Consider the following 15,813-nt stretch of genomic DNA (forward strand, 5'->3'; position numbering starts at 1 on the left):
CTGTAATGAGCTGTTGAATTTCCTTTAAGCAGGTGGCTGGGTCTTTTGTTGTTAGGTCATTTGTTATGATATGCAATATAACTAATGATAGTTTATCAACTTCATATTCATCTATTTTTTCCTTTGCTTGGTCTATTGTGAATGCTATGACCTTTGTTATCTCAACGGCTGGAGTGATCTTTTTCTCATTTATACCTTTGAGATTTGATGTACCAACCATTAGCGCCGTAGGTATATCAGGAATAGACTTCTTTTCTTCGGTTTTGTCAGGATTAGTATTGGTTCTACGATTAATTTGGTCGTCATATAAATTTGCCAACTGTGATTTGATTGACATATTTTCATCCTGGAGATGAGACACTTGCATGTTTAACTCTTTGACAGTTTTTGTAAGCTCAGTTATTTCTTGATTTTTTGCCTCATTTTTATCACTGTTAAATAATATTTCTTTTGTTGACGTTGTGATTACGCTTTCCAACTCTTTTCTCAGATTACTTACTAGTGACCTCTCATGTTGCAAGGCACTTTCAAAATTTGCATTGTTTAAGGCTACATTATTACGTTCAATTTTTAGCTGTAGTTCTAAAGATTGATTGACCTTTTGGAGTTCTGAAATTTTCTTCTGGTAAGATGTTACTGTGTTTGTGTCCTCAGTGTTTTTCAGCTGATTCTGTATATTTGAGAACATATCATGTACACTTTGTATTTTAAGTTGAAGATCATTTTCTACTGATTGTTGGTAGGTATTTATTTTTTCTAGTGCATCAACTAAGTTAGCATCTACCCGACTGAGACTGGTATGCAAAAGTGTATTAATATTGGATAGTTCACTTTTTTCAAGATTGTTATTTGCGTCAGATATGTTTTCTTTGCTTGTATCATGTGTATTTTCATCCATTGTTACAGAAAATTCAGGTTCCGGGGATTCCTCTTTTGAATGTTCCATCTGTTCTTTATCATCTATTGTGTCTATTTCATATGGACCTTTCAAATGGTGAATTATTTGTAATAGTTGCGGGAAGTCTCTTTTTGCAAATATGGTTTCAAATTGTGTGCCTTGGACTTGCGATCACTTGCAGAAACCCACTTTTAATGAAGAATGTTAGTTTATATAGTTTCTGGGTTTGATCACCTGCGTTTGACACTTCTATGGTGACACTTTTAAGTGGCTCTGTTTCAGAAATAACCTCAGGGCTATCAACCCACTGAACATTCATGTCAGCTTTTTTCCCCAGATATTCATAGTAGTAAGCACCAAGGGCAGTTAGCCAGGCTATGATACGCGGTCTTGTTGTTCTAAACCCAACTAATCTTGCTTCTTTTTCATATAGGGACATGTCTAGTTCTTCAAATTTGCAAAGTTTAGATTTTTTTGTTGTTGGGGTCGTGACTTTTGGCGGTAAACACAAGTCTGGATATGAACGTTCAGTTTTTCCGCTTTTAAGGAATTTCTGTATGTCAGAATTATTGATATCAACCATTTTGATGATATCGTACTTTTTGGCAAGTTTAAAGTGTTTTAGGAGCCAATAGACAGGTATGGTGGCGCAATATTTTCTCACTAAATTTTTTCACTGGAAGCGGCCATTGACCGGAAGTATATATATATAAAGACACCGATTCATTGTGTAAGTTCGCTCATTTTATTAATTGGCCGTCGACGGATGAACATCGGAAAGTGAATACCAGCCAAGAAAGTAGTTTAAAAGGAAAGTTTGTAAACCTAGTTTGAGTTGAAAGCTTGTGTTTTTGAAGCAAGCGGTTTTTTAAAGTCTTTACGATTGTTGCAAGCTACCGGGTTGTTCCGATACTGTAATTTCCCTCGGGAATGGTCGCAGTCCCTCGAACAGGTGGTCTGTAATAGTCTGGTGACTTTTGTGCTTCGGAGTCTAAGTATTACAATTATTGCAAGCTATCGCGTTGTTCCGAAACTGTAATTTCCCTCGGGAATGGTCGCAGTCCCTCGAACAGATAGCTTGTAATAATCTGGTGACTTAGGTGCTCCGGAGACTAGGTGCTTCAAAACTAGTTGTCTCAGGAACTAGGTGCTTCAGAGACTAGTTGTCTCAGAGACTGGGTGTCTCAGAACTAGGTGTTTCAGGAACCTAGGATTTTTGAAGCTTATTCTTAAGTTTAATATAATTGTTTGTCAGTTGGGACCTCGGAGTCAGTGAAAGGATCAAGGATAAATTGAGGTTCTAGTTTTCAGACTACTTTTTGATACAAAGTTATTTGTGTAAATAGTGTTATTTCTTTATTAAGTTTCAAAGTCGGTCTTGTAGTTTTAAGTAAAGCCTCCAAGTTGTAGTTGGGTTTTTGAGTTAATTAAAAGATTGATATTGGAGTGTCTCAGATTCTGTGAAAACGGATACGAACATATAGTTCATAAGCCAAACACGTTACACTACGCAGAAATGTTACTAGTACAGTAAATCATTATTGACTACTTGTACATAAAGCAGTTAAAACAGATATAGAAAGATATGGTATGAGTGCCAATGAGACAACTCTACATCCAAGTAACAATTTATGAAAGTTAACCATTATAGGTCAAGGTCTTCAACAAGGAGCCTTGGCTCACATCGAACAGGAAGCAAAAACACACTATTAACAGTTTAGCCCGCCATATTCTGTATGTGCCTGTAACAAGTCAAGAGCATCGTTGTTTGTGTCTGTCATCTTGGTGTTTTTTTTTCACGTAAATTGTTCTGTTAAAAATACATGTAATTAAATCCGTTAGAATCTATTGAATTGCTTAAGATTTTCAGTCATGTGGACACCTTTAAAGCCGACTATACAGTATTGGTTATTCTCGTTTGGAGCTTAGCTGTATGGTTTTCTATAACTGCTTACATCAACTTCATTTTAACTTAGGTAGAAAGTTGTCTCATTGACCCAATCGTACCACATCTCCTTTTATTTATATACACGTAGTAAGAAAATTCACACATCTATCCCATCTAACTTGAAATTTAGTATAAAACCGTTATGTTTGACTCGTATATATATCTTGAATTATACTAGAAATAGACAATGAGGGTTGAGAACAAAACTTTACGACAAAAGAGATCAGTTCGGCTTCCTAGTTGTGAACTTTCCATTAGAATGTAGCAATGTTGAGTATATATCTACCAGTTGGTACTCTATATTAAAGAGGTTGTATTTCCTATATTATGGTTTCCTTCAAAGAGGCCAGGTTTGTGCTCACAATGGACGGCTACCAAACCAAGGGTTCCAATAGTTGAAGTTGCACTTATCCTTTAAATATTTCATGGACGGCATCACTAGCTGGTTAACCTTTATGGAATATCTATTTTTCCACAGATGACAATTGACATCTTATAATTGATATCGAGTGTGTACTTACATGAACAGCACGACGGCAACGAGTGTCACATTTGGATCAGGAATTCTTCGAAGTTACTTTTTTTGGCTGGGTTTGTGTTGCTAAGTCTTTATTGTTCTGTGCTGTATTCCATACGTTGACCTTTTTCGTTTGTTTGTGCGCTATGGCATTGTCAATTTTTTTTCGACATAAATTTGAATATGTCTTTGGTATGATCTTCCGCTCTCCTTTATGGCACATTCAGCAAAAAAAAAGCCTATGTATTTAATGCTGTTATTATCAGCAAGTACACATGAACTATTATTCCATGTAACAATAAGTTTGATTAAAATGGGTGTTTTTTTTCTCTTAAACTATGTGGTCATTCGTCTAAATGTTAGCAGCTGTGGAGCGAAAAGAATCGATGCCATGTCTCTTGTTATTAACTGTGTTGTTCATTTGTATTTCGTTATCTAAAGGAGTATTTGTGATTTTTTAACATTAATCAAATTATGATCGACTCATTTGGTACATAGTTTCTACAGTTAAATTTAGTCATAATCATCCAACTTAAAGAGATGAAAGTTTTAACATATACAACCGTTTTTCATATATAAGCTTGCATATAACCCTCATAAACAAAACTCAGTGTTTACTGTAGTATTTCTCCATATAACTGTGGATTTTTATTCACAACAATAATGCTAAGTGGCCTCGCTCGTTTCGTGGCAGTGCAGCAAGCTATATGTATGCTCTAAATATCAATATACTGAAAGTGTAACAAATATGCTATAAACAAACTTATTTGTTAATTTCTGTGTCATTTTGTCTCTTGTGGAGAGTTGTCTCATTGGTAATCATACCACATCTTTTTTATAAATCTTTCACATCTTGAAATAAAGATTATTTATTTATTTATCTTCTTTTCTATATTAACTGGCCAACATTACAAGAAAGAAGACTTAAAAAACGATTAAATATGTTCAATGGAATCATCAACAACAAAATTTTCATACCATATACTACTGTTATACTAATTATTAATTTAAGCAAAGCAAACACGAACAAACATTACGAAAAATTTGATGCTGCAAAGACCAGTTACAAATTTTCATTTTTCTGCCAAACTATTAAAGAATCTGGAATACATTACCTGAACCGCAATAGTCTCAGGCTGCGCAGCACCAGTACTTCAGTGCTTCGAGATCGCGAGACACTCACCAAAAAATTCTCATTGACTCTAACAAATACTTACATGCATATTCTGTATCTTGTTATACCAAACGTAAATATAAAGAGCTGCGATATAAGCGCATTATACGCCCGTTGCAAAAAATGGGAAAATCCCCCTTTTTTAAGTGGAAAAATTCATAAGTAGAAAAAGTAAAAGTCCGAAATATAGATATAAACAATTAATTCACCAAAGTTTCATTAAAGTTGATTGAAGCATTTTTGAGTTATTGTCCGAAAACTGGAAAATCCTCCTTTTTTAAGGATAAAACTTCATAACATGGAAAGGAAAAATCTGAAATTTATAAAAATCGAAAGGGAGCTTTCGTCAATAGATATAAACAACTCAACAAACTTTCATAAAACTAGTTGGTAGAAGCGTTTTTAGTAATTGTCCGAAGTGTGGACGACGGACGGACAGACGGACGGACGGACAACGATATACCATAATACGCCTCGTCTTAGACGGGCGTATAAAAATAAAAATTGGAAAAATAACTGACAAATTGCAAAAATATTATGAAATTAGAAAAATAGACTTTTAATGATCTTTAATTAAAAACAATAAATTTCTTAAAACCAAGCATGTGCCAGAAAGTAGTCATCAAGCAGTTGGTGTTCTTTCCAAGGTAAACGAAGTATTGAGCAAACACTAATAATCAATATATCTCATGAAATTATAATAAAATTAATTTATATTTTCCAGAGAGGATGAAACACGTGTCGGTGGTATGTCCGGAAAATACTCCGAGATTGTACCGAATTTTATCTATCATCAATGTGAGGAACCAAAATGGCGGACAAAAATTTACCTTGGGGTTTGAAAAATGACAAAATTACCCCTGGTTCAGTTAAGGTGACTAGTTTATGTCATATACCTCATTTATAAAGCACACTTGGTATTGTCCACCTTTAAGGACTGGTCATATAATGCAATAATTGTCTCTTTACGACATAACAGCCAAAATCCTACAATCAAGAATTCAAATATTAATCGGTGTTGCTAAAACTTGCTTGGGGGTATAATGTCTATATAAAATAAGTCTGGTCGAAACTGTAAATGCATTATATTTTATCAATGTTAACATAATTGCCGTTGGTATCAAGAAATAATTGAGACAACTTAAACAATTTAACAACAAAAATGCCATCAAAGGGAATGAAATGGAATTTTTATGAAGTGGTGGAAACAACTTTATCCAACGCAACCGCACAACCATAATCTAGATCGAATAATCTGTCTCTTGTGTGGGTACATTTGTCATTTCATATTTTTGTCCACAAAAAAAAAATATAAATAAAAATTAAATAGCCAAATGATGAAAAGAAAATATGAAATGACAAATGTACCCACACAAGAAACAGGTTATTCGGTCTACAACCATACAGGCAAAAAACACATTTTAAACAAAGAAAAAAGGGGCAAATCTGTCTATTGACTATGAAGGATTGGAATCAACCAGCATAAGTTACATGTACATTGTATGAATAAAACAAATTATGTTTAACTATAATTTGAATATTTTTAATCAAATACTCTCTGCATGCAACAGTTCGTAATCTTCAATATGAAATGAAACTGAAACTGTAATAACTGTCTTTATTCCAGAAGGGGATCAGTCCAGAGCTGCTTTTTTTCAATTTGCACAACAAAAATGTTGCAATTAAAAATCATTAATGACAAAAGAATACTGTACATACTGTACTTGTATTTATAACTTTTCAACTTTTTCCATCTTTTTTTTTTGTGGGGGGGGGGGGGGAGTTCTCTAAAAAAAAAATCCCTCATCAGACAATACTGTAATTTCTTCTTGGACTAATCACAATTTTGGCAGAAAATCTGAAATCAGCTAAATTCACTTTATAGCCATGGCAACATTAGACTTATTGCTAAAGGTGTTCATTGTATTGGTAAACAGTCAAGGGTCTAACTTAAATAAGTTATCTGAGAAAAATAACATGCATGTGTTATTACAGACACTTTCATGAGTTGTCTACTCTTTTTTGCTTAATCTGTATGACACAGAAATTAACAACTACAAGTCACCATACAGCCTTCAACAATGAGCAAAGCCCATACTGCACAGTCAGCTGTAAAAGGCCACGAAATGACAATGTAAAACAATTAAAACAAGTAAAACATTTTAAAACTAATGACCTTATTTGTGTACAAAAAATGAACGAAAAACAAATATGTAACACATAAACAAACGACAACAACTGAATTACAGGCTCCTGACTAGAATGTTTATAATATACTAAATGTATGTTCATAAAGAAATTAATAGAAAGCAAAAAAATGGGAATTTTGGAAATAAAGGAAGAGGGATAAAAAAAAAATACATTTTCCTATCCCAGAGTACTTATGACTTTTGATACTTTCTGAAATTCTCAAGTCATTAAATCTTTTACAAAAATTCTTCCTACAAGGCCAACCTTAAAAATATGTTTGTTTGCAGTTTTCCGACTGTACCTTCAGACTGAAGGGTCGGTAGGTAGGAAAAATATTTTATTTTATCAGCCAAAATACAGTTTAAACAAGCAGTTACACTAAACTAAGTTTCTTGTGAAGAAAAAAAAACATTTTAAAACAACAAACACTGGACATGCTGAAAACCAACATCAAATGAACAGGCATTTTCAGATAAAAAACTTTTTAACCAAAACTGAAACTTTAACATAGTGTCATTATCCAATTTATGACATAAAATATGGTATAATTATTAAACACTTATAAACAAGGAATGTCATTATGACTAGAACTGTTTTAAAGAAATATATTCAGACATGTATGCTTCTTGACTAGAATGTTTTCATGAGTAGAGAATTTTCATCAGAAAAATGTAGATATTAAAGATTTATAAGACAATGTATTAAAGAGTGTATTTTTAATAAAAAAAAAAAAAATAACCATTGAATCTTCCTCAATTGAAAAAAAGGCAACTTGAAAAAAAAGTATTAAGACATTCGACTGTTTTCATACTTCTAACAATATTTAATTATATGTGATAAGGTTATATTTTTGCCAGGCTTTAATGAAAACCAAAGAAATCTAAAGTTTGGGGTGAAATCCATAGCACCCCATTAAAAGTAAATGGTCTGTACTGAAATGTTTTTAATGCATAAAAAAAATTGGCAGCATAGCTCCTAAGGACATGTTTTAATTGAATTCACACAGGCCACACAGTTTGGGTATACTTAATATTTTAAGAAAGAATAATTGAAATGAGTGGGTCAGCCCCCCTTATCCTAAAGGAGCATACTCATTGCAATCGAAGATAGATTTAATATAGAGAGAGTATATTTATTTTTCAAGCTAACCATTCATTTTCTCTACATCTTTGTGTAGTTACGGTTGCTTCTTATTGATTTGGCATCATGGCATGATCTATATCCATTAATATTTCAAATGAGCCCTTCCTCCGTACCTGCGTACAGGCGTGTTTACAGATATCCATGAAGATTTAAATCACGGAGGAGTGGTTTCATCTTTGTCATCTTCACAACGATTTGTAGAAAATATGCCATACTTCAAGCTGCTGTCGAATTTTTTAACCACTGAAATTGGTTCCATAAAGTCAGGCTCCACAGATTCTGTACCCGATTTGTTTGAGACAATGGTTATTGTGTCAGTTATGAATATCCGCTGCATCATCGTCAATGATATCATCACACATCATTACATGTGCCTGAATCTGTATAAACAGTTTACTAATAAACTTTTTTGTTTGTTATTTGTCTTAAAATTGACACGAGACGACAGCGTAAAGAACTCCTCCGTGACTTCATGGATACCTGTAAACAATTTCCATGTGCTTTATCATTAAATGGTCACATGAACGCTTGACGGGAAGCTAAGAAAAACCGAACTTGAAATGCGTAATTGACCCAGACTTTAAATCATTTCCGGAAAGGACCTAAAGTTCCGGATCGCGTCAATAGAAGTATTAAAAAAAATTTCTTCAAATTTAAAGCAATAAAATTTTCACAGTCAGGAGGATTTTCAAGGGTCGGTTGGTAAACTGCAAACAAACAATATTTTAATTTAAGCCCAACACTTAACATAACTCCGAATGGAAGAGCCAGGCTAGAAAAGCAATTGTCCTGTCCCAAAATACCTATGACTTTTGATACCTTTTCTGAAATTCGCCAGTCATTTAATCTTTTACAAAAATTCATTGATAACAAAAAAAGATGTGGTATGCAGGGTTTCCCCATGGTCAATTTTTTTTTTCACCACTTCTTTCGCCAAAACAATATTTTTTTTGCCACTTTATTATTTTTTTCGCCATGTGACACAAATATATCTTTGTTTTGAATCCCACCCCCCCTCAAACCTAAATAAGATTACTTTGCCCCATTGCTGTTTAAGATTATTCTCTTAAACTATTCTTACAGTCTGTATTGTAATAAATAAATGCTAAACATTAACCTAATAAAAAAAGAACTGTATAGGGAAAATTGATTATATTTTGAACAACTTTAAAAGAAAGGGGCCACTTACTTTTGAAATTAAAGAAGATATAAATCCTGGAATATAGAAAAATCTTGGTAACCTGAAAGATGTCACAGTTCTTTGGGAAAGTTTTTAAAAAAATAATAACATGTGTCCTTTTGTACTAAGAAGTGTTTTTTACAACAAAACAAAAGTTTTTTTTATCACTGGACATTGATCCCTCATGTAAGGTGTAGTCATAACATTGAAGGGTTATTTTCATTCAAGGGGTTGTTCCCAACCTTTTGAATAAATTTCTTCATAACGACAGTTTTCTTTTTTTAGACCATTGTAAATACATGTGTAAGTAAAACTGTGCTTGAAACACGTGTGTCACTGGAACGACTTTAAAGTACCCACTCAAATCAATTATCGATATCAAAGTTAAATGATAGTTTTAAATTAGAGATTTTAAATTAGAGACCTTTCTTGCTTTTGAACATATTTCTTCATAGCAAGTTTTCTTTTCTAGACTATCATTAAAAGAAGGAGAGGAGTTGTCAAAATTTTGCTTCGAACACGTGCATCGCAAAGTGGTTAATAGATCCTTTAAGTGACATGTAACGAATGCCATTCAACCATATCATTTTGTCATTACAATCAAAACCTTTATTAATTAGTCCTTTGATGTCGATAGGCATAAAATGCTATCAGCCAATTATTGATTTTCTGTCAAAATCTTAACGAGTTCAAGGTGAATTCTGAGTATTGTCTGACCAGGCAAAGACCGAGAAATCCGAAAAAAAAGTAAACAAACAAGATGGTTGAAAATTAATCGTAAAAAAATTCTTTCGCCAAATTCTTTCGCCAATGACGAATTTTAATCGCCACAATTATTATTTTTTCGCAAATTGCGAAAATGGCGACTGCCAACGGAAACCCTGGTGGTATGATTGCCATTGATACAGTGTTTTCCATGAGAACCGGCCGCCGGCCAAATTGACCGTTTCAAACAGTTATTTGGCCTGTTCAATCGTCATCAGTCAAAAAAAAATAGGTGCATATTTTACTTATACGACTATTCTATACGTCGTAACTTTATTATTATCTAGAGGTTTTATTTACGTTTGAGAGTTCCGGTTTGTATTTCTATCGGAACACATGGCCGTTATCCATCGAAAGAGACTTATTAGAAAAATCCCGAGAGATATCGTGTATATATGCCAGTCATGCAATGTCATGGTCGTTAAAAACTTTCATTTGTTGTTGAACTGTTGACGATGAAACGTTCCATCACAGATTTGTTCCCCACTAAGCGACACAAAGGTGTGGATTTTTATGATAAAACAATCTATAACGTTTGCATGCATTATTTTTCAATTTGTTCTGTTGTATTTTATTAATAGTCGCGAATGAATCGATGACATAATTGTCAATTTGGTTCAAATGCACTAGGCTGGATCGAAGATTCGACAGCTAGTCAATATTCCCCGATCGGGAGACAGCCTCCAGATCTAGAGATGTCTCTAAATTGGGAGACATGGAATACATTATTTGTCTCCTGACCCAACAGGCCTGAATACTTCAAGCAAATACGGAAAATTTCCTACGATAAAGGAATATTTACAAATCAAATTTGAAAAATTAAGTCACACTTAACAAGAATACATGTAATCATGACACTAAGACTTAGTAGTTAAAAACATCAATTGAGGGGCAATACAGAATTTGAACAGTATGCTCAATTTTGTCAACGTTTAAATTATAGCAGTATTCAAACTCTTAAAATTGTGCAGACAAAATTTTTTAGAAAAAAAGTTCTGCTGGTAGTATGTCAATTTGACAAGCATGAAATATTGTCTTAAAATTCACCAGATGCCAGGATTTTGAATCTAGATTTCAAACATTTTTCGGGGGGGCAAGCCCCCCCAAACCCCCCTTCTTTCCTGTGACCGCCTACTTATTTTCTTTCCTGTGACCTGTTAGGCCAAAATGAATGGAAAACACTGTGATACAGCTCTCCACAAGAGACCTATATGACACAGAAATTAACAACTACAGGTAACCATACATCCTTCAACAATGAGCAAAGCCCATGCTGCACAGTCAGCTATAAAAGGCCACGAAATGACAATGTAAAACAATTCAAACGAGTAAAACATTTTAAAACTAACGACCTTATTTGTGTACAAAAAATGAACGAAAAACAAATATGTAACACATAAACAAACGATAACAACTGAATTACAGGCTCCTGACTAGAATGTTTATAATATACTAAACGTATGTTCATAAAGAAATTAATAGAAAGCAAAAAAATGGGAATTTTGGAAATAAAGGAAGAGGGATAAAAAAAAATACATTTTCCTGTCCCAGAGTACTTATGACTTTTGATACTTTTTCTGAAATTCTCAAGTCATTAAATCTTTTACAAAAATTCTTCCTACAACACATAACTCCGAATGGAGGAGCCAGGCTAGAAAAGCAATTGTCCTGTCCCAAAATACCTATGACATTTGATACCTTTTTTGAAATTCGCCAGTCATTTAATCTTTTACAAAAATTCATTGATAACAAAAAAAGATGTGGTATGATTGCCAATGATACAGCTCTCCACAAGAGACCAAAATGACACAGAAATTAACAACTACAGGTAACCGTACAGCCTTCAACAATGAGCAAAGCCCATGCTGCACAGTCAGCTATAAAAGGCCACGAAATGACAATGTAAAACAATTCAAACGAGTAAAACATTTTAAAACTAACGACCTTATTTGTGTACAAAAAATGAACGAAAAACAAATATGTAACACATAAACAAACGATAACAACTGAATTACAGGCTCCTGACTAGAATGTTTATAATATACTAAACGTATGTTCATAAAGAAATTAATAGAAAGCAAAAAAATGGGAATTTTGGAAATAAAGGAAGAGGGATAAAAAAAAATACATTTTCCTGTCCCAGAGTACTTATGACTTTTGATACTTTTTCTGAAATTCTCAAGTCATTAAATCTTTTACAAAAATTCTTCCTACAACACTTAACATGCTTTCAATTACGATCTGAATGCCCGGGATTTCGCGTGTGTGTTCTAGTTGTTTTTGAAGAGGGTACTTCTGACACAAGAGTTATAACTACGCTCATGTTTAAAGCATAGTTGTATGAATTAACTTTTTCTTTAAAGTAGTGACATAGTACATTTTTTTAATTGTAAACTAAAGTAGAGATTTTAATACGTAAACAGATTTGAGACCATTTTTATAATTGTATAGGATAGTACAGAGCTCCAGATAAGAATTCTCAAATTGGGTTTTTTACCCACCATTTTCTTATATAATTGGGTGATAAAGTTTTTTAATTGCATTATCAATTCCAATTCACCCCTCATGTTAATATCAAATTGGGTTTTTCACCACCAAGCTCCTGAATGTATTGGGTTTTTTCATCAACACAATATTGAATATTTAGGCAATATCAACCCCAGATTTTTTTCCATCTTCAATATGTTTCTTTCTTTGTTCAGCTGTTTTATTTGGTTTAGGGTTAGGGTTAGGGTTATTTGCTAGCTGTTTTATTTGGTTTATTCACTGAGGAGCAATTGTAGGTTTAATTTGTGTCCCGTTCTAAACCTTCTGCCAGTTTTGTATTTTCTCACAAAAACGGATATGTGTATTCACAGGCACTCGTCTTTCACCTTTATATAATAAATTCTGAGACCAGTGCCTGTGTGTGTATTCATTAATTAACCGTAAAATGAAAAAAAAATACTACATAAACTCTAATTATACTTGAATGATTTTGATTTATTCAATTTATATAAATCTGGGTTTAGTTGTCTTTTATTAGAACTTTTGGTTTCTCATGCTTTATCATGTCATAATTGATTTGTCCTTTCACTTTTTCCAACTGATTTCGTTTTTGACGAAAACCCGTGTTTATTAGCAATGTTCTCGTTAGAAGGTACGCACACACGCCCGTGCTTTCGATGGACGCTTCCTAAAACACTGGCTGAGTCTTGTTATCATAACTTTCCCTCAGCTTTTCAAAAGAAGTAGAAAACATGCTTCTATTTAATATTTTTACCGGACATTCACTTTCGTTTTAATTCAATGTATGTTATGATAAATCTCGAGCAATGCAAACAAAATATGACTTAATGACACACGCTAATTGGATAAACGCAGAGAAGACCGAAATGTTTTCAAAAACACGTGTACCTATTGAGCAACGGGAAAACTCCAACAGGGACCCATTTCAGCTACTTGATGCAGGGATCTATTTTTAGAACGAAAGGAGATTTCCAATTATAAATATTATAAACATAGATTTACGCGACGACTGTAAACAGATAAGGGTAAATAACGCAAACAGTAGCCAATTAAAGGGTTGAGAACTCAAGGTTTGGGCAAATAATTGGGTTTTCCTTTGAAATAATTGGGTTATTGAACCCTGCAATGGGCAATTGCATTGGGTTTTTTATTATTTTTATTGCGTGATCACGCAAATACGCAGCTTATCTGGAGCTCTGATAGTAGCTAGATTTTAAACTGTAAATAGATTGGTGACTAGAGTTTTAATTGTAAAGTGGAGATTTTAATATGTAAACAGATTTGAGACCATAGCTTTAATTGTATAGCAGAGATTTTAAACTGTAAATAGATTGGAGAGACTTTGATTGTTTCTAAAAGCTTTCAACAGTTTATATTTTCTATTTCACCTCTACATTTAGCATGTTTATAAGTTTTTTAAAAAAATAGCGTTTTGCATCATGCCCTTTTTCAGATGCTCCATCACCTTCTTCCAATACAACAATTTTTTTATGATGATGGTATTGCTTTTGACACTAACTGAAACTTCCTTTGTTATGAAATTGACCTGGAACTTTATATTACCCCGGTATATATTTAAGGAATTGGGCAGCAACACTAGTTTTTAAAATTGATAATTTGGATTTTGTTTTCTTTTGTAGGCTATACCAGAGAGCAAATTAAAAGCATTTGAGATAGGAACAATGAACATTGGTAAAAAAGCATTGTCAAAAAGAGAACAAGAAGAACTAAAGAAAAAGGTAAGAATTCTAACTTGATGAAAAAAAGGTAAGAATTCTAACTTGATGAAAAAAAAGTAAGAATTCTAACTTGATGAGAAAAAGTAAGAATTCTAACTTGATGAGAAAAAGGTAAGAATTCTAACTTGATGAGAAAAAGGTAAGAATTCTAACTTGATGAAAAAAAGGTAAGAATTCTAAGTTGATGAGAAAAAGGTAAGAATTCTAATTTGATGAAAAAAAGGTAAGAATTCTAAGTTGATGAGAAAAAGGTAAGAATTCTAATTTGATGAAAAAAAGGTAAGAATTCTAAGTTGATGAGAAAAAGGTAAGAATTCTAATTTGATGAAAAAAAGGTAAGAATTCTAACTTGATGACAAGAAGAATTAAAGAAAAAGGTAAGAATTCTAACTTGATGAGAAAAAGGTAAGAATTCTAACTTGATGAGAAAAGGGTAAGAATTCAAACTTGATGAGAAAAAGATAAGAATTCTAACTTGATGACAAGAAGAATTAAAGAAAAAGGTAAGAATTCTAACTTGATGACAAGAAGAATTTAAGAAAAAGGTAAGAATTCTAACTTGATGAGAAAAAGGTAAGAATTCTAACTTGATGAGAAAAAAGTAAGAATTCTAACTTGATGACAAGAAGAATTAAAGAAAAAGGTAAGAATTCTAACTTGATGACAAGAAGAAATAAAGAAAAAGGTAAGAATTCTAACTTGATGCATTTGTACTTAGAGAAAAAGGTAAGAATTCTAACTTGATGACAAGAAGAATTAAAGAAAAAGGTAAGAATTCTAACTTGATGCATTTGTACTTTGAAGATTTTTACTTGGAAGATGGACCAAGAAGTCTTTTACAGAAGTTCTAAGAAAAATCTGTAATTGAACATTTAGACAACCCCAGCAACCTTAAAATATGTATCAACCAGATCAGTCAAAGTTGTCTAAACCTAGACTGTTCTCTGAGATTCTGGCGTTATAACCGTTAGGTAATAGTTTATATCAAGCTGTTTTCACATTTATGACTAATGTTTTGATATTATATAGGAGGATATGAAGGCTGCAGCACAAGTGTATGAAGATTTTGTAGCCTCATTCCAGGATACAGGAAAACAGCAGAAAACATGGGTTAAAGGTGGAACTGTTAATCCAGGGGCTGGCAGTAAGTTTGTTATTTATAATCTTGTTGAAAGATTGTCATCTTTATTGAATAATCTACCACACTCAACTGTATATTTTGGATTCTTTTTCAAATTTTCCAAAAAATGAAGTAAATGATTACACTTTTAGTCCGCTTCATATTTTTTTTACCAGTTTTAATTAGAGTTTAGATAAGTGTTACAATATGAACAAAATAGAATAAGAAACATGTTAACCATTGTAATGTTTCATTACAAACTTCAACATTTCTATGAATTTTAGTAATTATAACTATTGTAAACATATTCAATAGAAAGAAGACTGAAATTTTGCCCTAAACTAAAATAGAACAAAACAACTTTAAACTGGCAGTTCAAATAGTTGTGAACAATCAGAAAATCTAAACTTCCATATTTTCTTTTCAGAGCATGAAACAAATGCTAAAGCTGAGAAAAAGAAGCTATACAAACCAACATCAAAACTGGCTGAGTTAGCTGCCACATTTCAGTCTGTCAAGAAGGACGCCATTAAACAAGAGGATCAAGTAGGTTACACATTTATTGTTAATCTGAGAAATGATTTGAGCTGGCTGCTCTAAAAAGGTTTTATTATATTACCTCGGACTCCTA

The 15,813-nt window shown here is 32.8% G+C and overlaps 1 protein-coding gene across 2 annotated transcripts in view; it reads left to right on the top strand.

The window, feature by feature from the left end:
- Positions 1–5,322: 5,322 nt before the first annotated feature.
- The window catches only part of LOC143067433 (U2 snRNP-associated SURP motif-containing protein-like), a 48,092-nt gene continuing 37,601 nt past the window's right edge, over positions 5,323–15,813 (top strand). For both annotated transcript variants that reach the window (XM_076240699.1, XM_076240698.1), the window contains exons 1-4: positions 5,323–5,411; positions 13,964–14,062; positions 15,092–15,206; positions 15,610–15,728. In XM_076240699.1, the coding sequence (XP_076096814.1) occupies positions 5,349–5,411; positions 13,964–14,062; positions 15,092–15,206; positions 15,610–15,728 (396 nt within the window). In that variant the 5' untranslated portion in view covers positions 5,323–5,348. The remainder of the gene's footprint in view (positions 5,412–13,963; positions 14,063–15,091; positions 15,207–15,609; positions 15,729–15,813) is intronic.

Source organism: Mytilus galloprovincialis, chromosome 3, assembly GCF_965363235.1.
Source record: "Mytilus galloprovincialis chromosome 3, xbMytGall1.hap1.1, whole genome shotgun sequence".
NCBI lineage: Eukaryota > Metazoa > Mollusca > Bivalvia > Mytilida > Mytilidae > Mytilus > Mytilus galloprovincialis.